The 12,403-nt window shown below is 39.8% G+C and overlaps 1 protein-coding gene across 7 annotated transcripts in view; it reads right to left on the bottom strand.

The window, feature by feature from the left end:
• The window catches only part of LOC140491405 (syntaxin-1A), a 264,150-nt gene that overhangs the window by 35,029 nt on the left and 216,718 nt on the right, over positions 1-12,403 (bottom strand). For 3 of the 7 annotated variants that reach the window (XM_072589539.1, XM_072589537.1, XM_072589541.1), the window contains exons 8-9: positions 11,855-11,992; positions 7,276-7,386 (exon numbers count right to left, since the gene is read on the bottom strand). In XM_072589539.1, coding sequence (XP_072445640.1) covers positions 7,276-7,386; positions 11,855-11,992 — 249 coding nt within the window. Of the gene's footprint in view, positions 1-7,087; positions 7,387-11,854; positions 11,993-12,403 lie in introns of those variants that run through there. The other 4 variants (XM_072589538.1, XM_072589536.1, XM_072589540.1 and 1 more) reach the window with 2 other exon arrangements.

The raw sequence follows: 12,403 nt of genomic DNA, 5'->3' as shown, positions 1-12,403 counted from the left end.
ATTTGTAACAGTAACTCAATACAAAAATTATCTAAATATTTAACAAATTTAACAATTTTCATTAAACTTTGTTTAAAGGAATTGCATACAACACATGTCAGTCGAAGAGCTTCTAGTTTTAAAATTTTGGATTACAACTTCATGAATAAGATTGTGTCTGTGACACTAACCATATTCACTAAGTCCTACCATGCTCTTATGCTTTAGTAGCTAGTAAAATTTAGGGGATCAAATTTTTGTTCATTCATGTCAGAAAGATCAGTGCAATCCAGGCAGAATCAGCTGATCTGCACAAAAGAACTTTAACTCACGTGGATTATATTCCAAGCTGTCTACATTTGTTATTTATGAATTTTTCTTCTAAGATCTGATTTTTGATTTGCCTGCATCAGTCAAAATGACCCTGCTTCCCAGTTTGGAAATGTAAGGTTCTGAAGATTGTGTTGATTAAGGAAGGTTCTTCAAATTATTCATGTAACATCACAAAGTATACAGTTTAATAAAAAAACCGACTAGCACACAACAACAAAACTATTAAATGATTCTGTATAGTGTTTCATTGTTATTTTCTGTGATGGTTAAATCTGGTTATACACGGTTGGAAAACTGAAGCACTTACTAAAATTGTTTATTTTTGGTGATGAATCTATTTTAAAGCTTTATTAACAAAACTAGAGCAGATTATCATTGTTAAACATGTCAAGGTGGTTTTGAAATTTAAAATTTGCATTCTGCTTACACTAGTGATAGGTTTTACACTTCTGCAAACTAAATTTAGCAGAAATTTTAATGGAAATACTTAATGTGCAGTTTGTATACTATTTAATTGTATACAAATGTTCTAGCATTTGTGGAGTACAACAGCATCTGTCTTTAACACTCATGTCGGTCAGGTCAGGTCATATGGCTTGTATTTGAATATTGTAGATTCTCAAGTAACAAGATAGCTCTCCTTTGTGTTCCTGCAATATCTCTCCATTTAGAAGTCTTAAACAACAAGCAAACTCAGAAATAAGTCATCTGGAGGTCAGGAAATAACAAGCTCCCAGCAGGTCCTGATCAATTTAATAGCAGGATCTAATAACCTTTATTTTTATTTACTGATCATGCTCAGCCAGATCTTTGTTGCCTATTGGGCAGGAAGGACTTCGGCATCAGACCATAACCAGGGAATAAAGATGAGGGACAGCAGGATTGGAAAGGCTGCAGTAGGTAAGATAAATGACCAGGAGACCAGGCTGAAGTCAGGTGAAAGATTAAAAGGCTAGAGTGATGTTGAGATTGGCAGTCAGAGGAAGGATTGGGGTCTGAAATGAATGGTGAATGAAGGCCAGGTGCAAGATCAGAGTCTGGAATAGGGCAAGATCAGAGACTAATGGGTATATTGAGGATGGAGGGAGAATGCAGAGATCATTTGGCAGATTGCAAGAGTTAGGGAGTGGACTGAAGTTGGGTCATTGGGGGATTCAAGGTCAGGATTGAGTGAAGGTGGTGATGTGCAACCATCACAAACCTCCCCAATCCAGAAATCATCATCTCCATTTAGGTGCTGACTTTAGGAAGGCTTGGGATGAATTCATAATGGTGGTCAAATGCTATACAAGCAACTCTATTATAATATTTAAATTCCTACCTAATATCCTGACTTTCAGTTGGTTGTCTATCTCCATCCCCATCCCACTTCTATAACACTGAAAACAGGCTGGTTGGAGTCAGAATTCAGATATTTTAAGATTTCAACACCTTACTCAAAATAAACCAACCCAGTTTTGATGGTTACAATTCATGGGAACTGTAAGTCTGCTTCCCATCCTTGTTGTTAGAGTTATTTTGATTCAGAAAGTACATATATCCTGGGATGCTTTGCACTGGAATAGGTTAGACTACATTGTAAAGTGTATCAGAATGGAATAAATCAATAATACATTGGGATAAATACAAGAGGGATAAATAGGGTTCTGGTACATTATACAATTACCTATCATATCCTGAAGAAACTTTCATTTTTGGCCTGTTTGCACCTAGATATTTTTAACTCAATCTAGTAGCATCATAGGAGAACGAAAAGGTATAGTTTGATTTCAGGTTGATTGCAACAAAAGTTTTATACATCTGTTGGCTGCAAGATCTTGGAAAAACACAAATCAGTCTTGACCAAGGCTTATGGTCTCGACCAAGGCCACAATTATGTTTGGTTTATGGCAGTGATTTACACAGCAGTAAATTACACAATGTCTGGTATGATTAATACTATACTGGCAAGCTCTTTCAGATTGGCTCTGATCGGGGAGTAGACATCACATTAGCTCAGAAAACTGCTTATTTGAGTGCAAAGTGAAAGCAGGTGATTACAGTACAGAAAGGGCCTTTCTTTATATCAGGCCATTTATTATGTGATCAGACAGCCCTGATGCTTATACTGGGCATGACAACAGCTGGGACACATTATATTGAAATACACTAATTGGTCAGATTGTACTGGAGCGATTTTATTAGAGATGATTGTATTGGGATATAATATAACAGGATAAGTGATATGAGGCTAGCCTTATTTAAAACATTGCAATGGCTTTGATTTGACAAGGATCTACTGCATTCAGATCCATTATATGATGACTAGATTAGATTAAGTCAGGAGAGATCTGAGTCTTTCAATACATTAAGACATGTCAGAATGAGACAAATTGTAATGTTAAAGATGAGGTCAGACACATTGGTCCTATCAAAAACAGGCTGAGATGGTTACATTATATTGAAATACTGAATACATTAGATCAGGATAGACTGCATTAAGGAAGCATGTTCTTGGTAAAATTTATTAAGTGAAATAGTGGGTTGGGCTGTGGAATGAACATTAGCACCACCTCAGGCAAGATGGAATGCTTAATATCTTTTCAGTTACGAATTAGAACATAAAACAGTACAGCACGGGAACAGACCCTTCAGCCCACCATGTATGTACTAACCATGATGCTATTCTAAACTAATCTCAACTGCCTTTACATGTCTGTACCTCTCTATTCCCTGCCTGTTCATGTGTCTTTCTAAATGTCTCTTAAATGTCGCTATGTATCTGCTTCTGCCACCAGCTTATTATAGGAAGGATATTATTAAACTAGGGAGGATTCAGAAATGGATATTGACAGGAAGTTTGACAGGAATGGAAGGTTTGAGATATATAAATAAACTGTGACTTTTTCACTGGATTGTAGGAGGTTGAGCGGAGACTTTATTGAGGTGTATAAAATCATGAGGGGCATGGATAACCTGAATGACAAGGGCCTTTTCCCTAGGATGGGGGAGTTCAAGATTAGAGGATATATTTTTAAGGTGTGAGGAAAAAGATTTAAAATGTATATGAGGGGCAACTTTTTTTTTTACATAGAGGGTGATTCGTGTGTGGAACGAACTGCCAGAGAAAGTGGTGGATGCAGGTATATTAACAGCATTTAAAGGACATTTGGATAACTTCATGAATAGGAAATATTTGGAGGGATACGGGCCAAGTGCAGGCAGGTGGAGCTAGTTTAGTTTGGGAACATGGCGTAGACTGGTTGGACCGACTGTTTCCTGCTCTATGACTCCTATGGCTCCAGGCACCTACCACCCTTTCTCTAAAATACTTGCCTTGCATTACTCCTTTAAACCTTTTCCCTTCTCATTTTAAGCTTAAGGTATTTGATATGTCCACCCTGGGGAGAAAGACACTTACTATCCATTCTGTCCATGCCTCTCATAATTTTATACACTTCTATGAAGTCTTCCCTCAGCATCCAAGTTTGAAAACAATTCAAGTTGGTCCAAACTCTCTTTGGGGCTAATACACTCCAATCCAGGCAACATCCTGGTCACCTCTTTTTCATCATCTCTAAAACTTCTACATCCTTCCCATAGTTTGGTGACCAGAACTGCACACAATATTTGAAATGCGGCCTAACTAAAGTTTGATTGCAATATGCCTTGCCAATGTTTATACTCAATGACCTGACTGATGAAGGTAAGCAGGCTATACACCTTCTTTACCACCTTATCCACCTGTTTGTGTTGCCACTTTCATGCAGCTATGGACTTGCACCCCAAGATCCTTCTGTATATCAATGCTGTAAAGGGTCCTGCCATTTACTGTATACTTGCATTTGATCTCCCAAAATAGACTGCCTCACATTTGTCCAGATCAAACACCATCTGCCATTTCTCCACTCAACTTTCCAACTGATCCATATCCTGCTTTATCCGGTGACAACTTCCCCTCACTGCCCATAACTCCACCAATTTCTGTGTCATCTACAAACTTATTAATCAGACCACCTATATTTTTACCCAATTCATTTATATATATTGCAAACAACAGAGGTCCAAGCATTGATCCTTGCAGAATACAACCAGTAACAGATCTCCAGTCAGCAAAACAACCTTCCACAACCAAACTCTGTCTTCACTGATTAAGCTAATGCTGAATCCAATTGACCAACCCACCATGGATTCCATGTGACTTAACCTTTTGAACTTGCCTACCATGAGGGACACCGTCAAATGCTTTAGTGAAATACATGTAATCAGTATCTACTGTCCTATCCTCATCAATAATCTTTCTCACTTCCTCAAGAAGCTCAATCAAATTTGAGAGTCAAGACCTCCCCCACACAAAGCCATGCTGACTACCCTTAATAAATCTATATTTACTCACATTTGAAAAAGAAATGTCCAAGAATCTTCTCCAATAATTTCCCTACCACTGACGTAAGACTCAGTCATCTAAAATTTTCTGAATTATCCCTGTTGCCCTCCTTAAGCAAAGAAACAACATTGGCTATTCTCCAGTACATTGAGACGTCACCTGTGGCTAAAGAGGATACAAAGATTTCTGTCAAAACACCAGTAATCTTCTCCCTTACCTTCCTAAGTATCTTGGGATTGATCTAATCAGGTGCTGGGGAATCATCTACCTCCTTGTTTTTCAAATCACACGGCACCTCCTCCTTCTTAATACCAACCTACCCTAGAATATTAATATACCCCACCCGAATATTAGTATCATCAATGTCCATCTCTGTGAATATTGATTTGTAGTACTCATTAAGCACCTCACCCACTTTCTCTGGCTCCACGCATAAATTCCCTTCTTTGCCCTTGATTGGACCTGTCCTTTCTTTGGTTACTCTCTCGTTCCTAATATGTGCATCAAATGCATTGGGACTCTCCGTAATCCCACTTGCAAAGGACATTTCATGGCACTTTTAGTCTATCTGATTCCTTGTTTAAGTTCTTTCCTGCTTCCTTTATATTCCTCAAGGATTTCAGTTTCTCAAACTTTACATATGCTTCCTTTTTCGTTTTGACTAAACTTTTAATATCTCTGTCATTCAGGGTTCCTAAGTCTTGCCATCTTTATTTTTCATCATCATAGGAATGTGCTGGTCCTGAACTCTGATTAACTGGTCTTTAAAAGGACTCCCACATGTCAGATGTGGATTTACCCTCGAACTGCTGTCTCAAATCTAATTGCTCCCATTCCTGTCTAATACTGTTGTAATTAATCTTCCCCGAGTTTAGCACTCTCACCTGAGGACCAGTCTTTTCCTTATCCATAAAACTTACCGAATTATGATCACTGTTCCCAAAATGCTCCCCAGCTGAAACTTACATCACCTGGACAGGATTGTTCCTCAGACACTTTCCCTATATGTAATTTCACTCAATGTTCTTCAAGTCACTACATGCAGAAGCTTTGCCTCTAACATACTACTAACCAGCACTGCAAATAGAGCTGGCACTTTCTGCAAGGATGCCACAACAGTGCTCACCATGAGTAATGGATGTTGCATTGGGATGGAAACCACCAGCTGGTTTGATGCGGTAGAAAGTGTGCATGAAAGGATCAGCAATTCAAGTGCTGTTGGGAGAAATGCTTCACAGTGGATCCAAGCACAGGTAAAAGAAATGGAAGGACCACAGAGCACAGTTAGGTGTCAGCAAAGCAAATGTTTCTCTGTCATGATTCCACGGACATAGGCTTTAGCTTCCATGTGATACCATTCTTAATGGATACTCTTTAACATGCATCAGGGAACTCAAACATATGATGAGTCTCTACAGATGTACCATTGCAAGCCTGGACATACATTACGGGATTGTGTTCTGAATAGCTGGTGAAGCATGTCAGACTTTCACCAACATTCAATACATTGGTGTGCTTGAACCTTAAGATATCACTGCTCAGAAAGATTTGTTTCCAGCAAAGTGATATAATTGTTCCCTGTTACTATACTATGATAACATATAGACATTGCTTCACAGTGGTATGACTCTAGGATAATGGTACCAGGGAGTGGGAGAAATTGGTAGAAAGTAAGATTTGTTTCAAGGTTGCACCACTGAGTTGTAGAGTGCTATGCACATTTCAAAATTTATCACATCTGAGTCTAATACTCCCGTGTATATTGTATTACAGTATAGTGTCAATGAGCCAAGAGCTCCAGTTTTGTTTATGTGCTTTGCAAGGCCAACACTTATTCCACATCCCCATTTTGCATTAACAGCAGTTAAGAATAGATCACATAACTATGGGACAGAAGTCACGTGTAGGCAACACCAGGTTAAAAATGGAAGATTTCCTTCCCTTGAAAATATTTGTAGATTTTTTAAAATAAAAATCGATGCTAGTTACATTGTCAATGACTACAAACACTAGCTCTCAATTCCAGATTTTCTTTTAATTTTTTTTATTAAATGAAGTTAAATTCCATCAGCAACTGTGGATTGGTTTGAACTCATGTCCTCTGAACCTGTAAAGTGGTGTAAAGAGTCCAGTGACGTTGTAAGCAGAAAACACACCATTGATAATAAACTCAGGTAGAGGGTTGGGCAGTGTCCCTAACTAAAAAGAAAAGTTCAGAGAGAATTGCAGATTGGCAATTAATAGGGGTTGCAGGGCATCTGGGGCCTAATATAGTCCGCAGGTCAATCATGTGACCACAAGGGTTGAGAAACATTGTCTGACTGTGGTCTCTTTGGGATTGGGAAAGCATGGTTCACAAATGGGTATGGCCATGCCACATGCTGAGATGGAGACACTTGCACTACTCACCCGTCGTGCTTTACTCTGGTACTTAACCGCCTTTTTCGTGTCGGACACTGCCCTCTCTACGTAGTCAACTGAGTGCTCAACGTTGTATTCGATCCTGTCTATCATCTCTCCCTGGGCGTCAAGGAAAAGAGCAGAGACATATGACAATAACAGATTTTCTCAGTGTCTGGTTCTTTTCAGCCACTTACCCGTCTGCTTGTACCCTGAAAGTTAACTGCTTTTTTCGTGTTGTCCTTTGCCTGCTCGACATAATCTGCTGCATTGATGACGTTCTGCTCAATGCTATTGACCACATCACCCTGAAACAGAAGGTAAAGGTTAAGAAGAAGTCCAGATACTCCAAGCACATACAAATACAAATGAAAAGCCACCTGTTTGCTTGCTCATTGCCCAGACCTTGCAGCCATTTCCCATGCTCTGCTGAAGCCGCTGGGGGCTTTATTGACCAGCCCCACAGTAACTACTGTCTTACTGCATGGAACTCATTCTTTTGCCTGGCAGATCAACACAATCGCTCAGCCAAATATGGGGGTGAAAGAGCACATAATCCATCTCCCACCATGACACAGTGAGCCATTCACTTATGCTGGGACTCAATGATCAGATCGTTCAATCACTCCCAGGTGAGAACTTCAGAAGCTATTAAAGATTGGGCTTTAGTTTTTAATTGTAGTAGATTTTGACCAATGGAAGATTTCTAATGTCTATCACTGCTGTTCAGAGTGTTTATACTGTGATGAGGATTCTCTGAACACTACATGTAAACGTTAATCTTTACTGACTTATTCTCAACGGAAAGCCCACCTCCCAGGAAAAGTAGTGGTGGTGTGTTTCACTAAGTCCCACTGAAACATCCCATTGCCACTACCACTATTCTCATTTTTATTGTTCTTCCAGTAGCCCTGAACCCCAAAGCTGAAGGGTCACATTTCAGATCAAACATTCCGGTCCCCTCGAGCTCCCAACAGCCACTCATGGGATCTTTTACTCTGATTGAGACCCTTACTGTTTGCAGCTAAAATGTTCCAATGCATTGCATTAAGATCTGCCCCCTTTGACACTGGGCACTGTCAGCAGATTCTGGCATTTCCTGTGTGCTGCTTCAGTCCAGTGTTGGCCCCTAGGGGAGGGAGGGAGCAGGGACATCTGCCCTTTCTGATGTCTGTTATTTCATGTTCATGCAGGATTCTTAGCCATGCATCTCTGAATATGTAGCTACATTGAGATTGCCACTAGAGCCTGGATCTCGCACTGAAGGGGCCTACTCATGGGATGTAGCTTACTCCAACAATAGTGAGCAGCAGGTTTATACTAATAATACTGATGTTGGTAATTACTAGGCCTGGAAGAGTGGGAGAAGCCATGCTAACAAGGTAACAGTTAGACAACACTGCACATTTGGCAGATTTGATGTTATATTTCGGCATTCATAAAAATACCCAAGGGCATGCAAATCATTTGTAGCACATGCTCTCATGCAAATTAAAAAATTATGGCATGCTACAAATACAGAGATACAAATACCTGCAGGACTCCACCGTCCAGTCCAGGGTATTAGCAGCAGGAGAAAACATCGACTTGTTAGCAGTATAGTCAGAACTGACTCACAGGCAGAGACTCCCAGTAACACTGGAAACCAGCACTACAGGGAGCTCCATTAGAATTCTAATCCTCCCTCTCTTCAATCTCTGTCTTTAAATAGGTTTGGTTTAGTTTTCTATAATCTCCAGTCTCTTTAGTCCACAGTGGTGTACTCCAGGGGTTGGGTATCAGGATCTTTGCTTGCCCTGACCTATATTAGTGACCAAGACTTGAATGCACATTTTAAAATTGTGCAGATGTCACCTTGCTTGGAAATATTATGGATTATGAAGAGGATAGTTGTAGGCTTCACAAGGATGTAGACTAGAATAGTGGACAAAGTCGGATGCAGAGAAGTAAGAAGTGATTCACATTTGTAGGGATAATGTGGAGAGACAATATAAAATATAAGTTATAATTCTAAAAGAGGTGAAGGAGCAAAGGGACCTGCAATATATATGAATAAATCTTTGAAGAGCACAGGATAGGTTGAGAAAGCAGTTTTTTAGGACACAAAGGAGCTAGGTTTCATAAATACAGGGATTGAACACAAAAGAGGAAGTTATAATAAGATTGTATAAAACATTGATTTGCCTCAACTGGGTACAGTGTCTAATTCTGGGCACCATAACTCGGGAAGGATCCTTAACAGATTGGAAAAGGTGTAGAACAGATTGAAGAACATGGATCCGGGGATGAGCGAGTTCAGCTTGTCTACAAGAATAGATGGGAGTCACGAGATTGTTCTCTTCAGAGAAGATTTGATAGAAAACTTCGTAATCATGAAGGATCTAATTGGATTAGGAAGGGAGAAACTGTTCGTACGGGTGGAAGGATCTGGACGTAGAGGACACCAATTCAAAGTGATTGACAAAAGAACCAGAATGAGCTTGAGAAGAAAAACATTGATACGCAGCAAGTTGTTTAGGATCTGAAATGCACTGCCTGAGAGTGGAGGGAGATTCAACTGTGGCTTTCTAAAGGAAATTATCTGAAGAGCAAAGTTTTGCAGGGCTACATGGAAAAGGCACGGGTATAACACAAGCAAATTTTCTCACAGGGAGCCATTGATAAATGAATATCAATGGGTCAAATGAGCTGTTTCTCTGTGAGAACTGTTGAGTAAAACAATAGTTCAGAAAAGGCTAATGTTTGAGATTGCATTAAGTTCCATCCAATCCTCTGATATCATTCTGCTGGGGATAAGGCAGAACATCTTAGGACTTTGTGGAGTTAAGATATACATCAATAGCCTTAGGGACAATGTTTAAGTTCCGAATGTAATTTGTACCTTTTTGCTGTAAACTAAACTGCATTTTATTTTGTTTTCACAAAGGGGTGAGAGTGAATGCTTGGAGTAGGAAATGTTTACAAAATGGTCAGATGAGGTGATCAGTAAAATTAAAATAATGTGGGGTGTTGGGGGGGGGGGGGGGGGGAGGGAGAACTAGGTGGGTTTTATGAACATTGGTATGTAGGAGTAGGAGTAGGCCATTCAGCCCCTCAAGGCTGCTCTGCCATTCCAGATCATCTACCTCAGCACCACTTTCCTGCATTATCCCCATATCCCTTGATGTCATTAGTAACTGTAATTCTATTAATCTCTGACTTGAACTTACTTAATGACTGAGCTTCCGTAACCCTTAGGAGTAAACAAAACCAACAATAACTAAAGGGATTCACAAATTGAAACATAAAAATTCACATCAAGCATGGCAGAGATGTCAGTGTGTGCCAAGCTAATCCACAGTGGCATTGCTCATAATTAATCAGAGGAAATTCCACATCTTTCATGTACTTTATTAGAATAGACAGGGGGAATGCAGCATTCATTGTGAGAGAAGCATGGGCAACCCCTGACGGGTGAGTGATGAGGACTATGTAGATGGGAGCTGGTATAAATTGTGATGATGCTGCACCTTTAACAAGGTTATGTTGCCCTTGGCTTTTTTTTCAGAGAGGTCGTAAAAGCAGCAATTCTGAAAAGTCTGGCTTGGAAAGTTTTAGGGACAAATGGGTAATAGCTAACAGACACTGCCTCAGACAAAGGCTTTCAAGTTTTTTTTTAAATCACTTGTACAATGAAAGGGGAGCGGCCAGTTCTCACATTCACTGAAAGCATTCAGGCAGTTTGGAGGCTGCTGATCCAAGAAACGCGACATGGAAGAGGGTGTTCCATGCTGCCATCTCTCTCTGACTTCTCTCCTGTACGACCCTGTGTTTGATTTTTCATTTTTTGCCAAGAGGTGTTTATGGGAATTGTTGCATGTATTTGGAACAACATCATTAAGTTGGGAAAATCTGTTGGGTTTTCGGATAGGCTATGTAATTCAGTATTCTGTTCTTTTTTTGTTGGTGTTTCATTCAGTAATCGTGTAAACAAATTCTGTTTTGTTTGAAACTAAGTGGTTTGACTCGCTGCATCCCTCCTGGAATATCCGTGTTACATCTGGTTAAAACAACCAGCAAAGTTAGGGTCTGGGCTACTTTCTTGAAAAGTTTTAAGGGGGGTCTGGCCTGGTCCATAACAATATGATAACATTACCAATTCAATCCTCTGCCTAGGCTTGTGAAACTGTGGGGAGGTTTTCTGGATAGAGCCTACCTGAAATCTTGCAGCAAGAAAACAGAGTCTCCAATGGACCAGTTGGAGTAAATGTTGCTCTTAATGGATTACACAAGTCAAGGGCATCTGAAATTTCTTTCCCAGACTGTGCTCAGTTAGTTCTCTACACTGGGTAATAGTAAAGTGTGTTAGGACCACTGGCCTGGGAGAAACAATAGAAGTGGAGAAAACTATAAGATAGATTTCGAGATGATATCTAAAAACTTGAAAAGATGAACATGCAGCCTCCTAATTGGGCCAGACTGTAATGGACACATGATCCTAATGCAATAGCACCTAATCTGACATTAGTATCAATAATGAAATTCAACATCAGCCAACAGTTTCACAAGCCACAGTGTAAAGTAATAGATTTTACACACACAAATATAGTCACACTTCCCTAAAGGGATTCATTGATCAAAATGTTTTGTCAGCTAATATCAGCATCGTCGAGGAGCCATATAGGATTTAAATTCAATCCAAATGGACAATGTTGGGTCTACTGTTTACCTGGCTCTCAGCTAGTTTTGTGATACTAGTTCAGAATGGGAACACTGTCCGTTCACCGCTTCACTTACTTGGCTCTCTACCAGCATTGCCATGTCCATGAACATGTCGTGCAGCTCACGGATACAGTTTTCCAGTTTGATGATCTCATGGTGTCGTGTTTCAATCTCATTCAGTGCCTGCTTTGTTATGTTCGAGTCCATTATGATCTATGGGAAAAAGCAAGATCAGTTAGCCCCTGGTCAAGACATTTTTATAAACCGATCAGTTAAAAATAAAGCTCGGAACAGAGCTCTAACGTGGATTGTGAGCAGTTCAGACACAAAGCTTGGAATACCTGGACATACACTTCATAAAAACATTACACCTATAAAAATAGATTTTGGTCACCTTATTAGCAGTTTTTTGAAGCACCTCTCTATGTCCTGCTGTTTCTTTTTTTAAAAAGAGGACATGGTTGAGCCAGGATACATCAGAAATAGAACCATTAGTTTTCTCTGTGGATTGCTTTGGCCAAGTCTACACTGATGGAGATTGGTGACTAAAATTCTCCCGTTTTTGAAGACAACGTGATAACTCCTGCATTACATTCACAAATGGTTTCCTTCAGTATCACCATT

The sequence above is a fragment of the Chiloscyllium punctatum genome, chromosome 19, assembly GCF_047496795.1.
Source record: "Chiloscyllium punctatum isolate Juve2018m chromosome 19, sChiPun1.3, whole genome shotgun sequence".
In the NCBI taxonomy this organism is placed as follows: Eukaryota; Metazoa; Chordata; class Chondrichthyes; order Orectolobiformes; family Hemiscylliidae; genus Chiloscyllium; species Chiloscyllium punctatum.
This window is presented reverse-complemented; position numbering and strand designations above follow the sequence as displayed.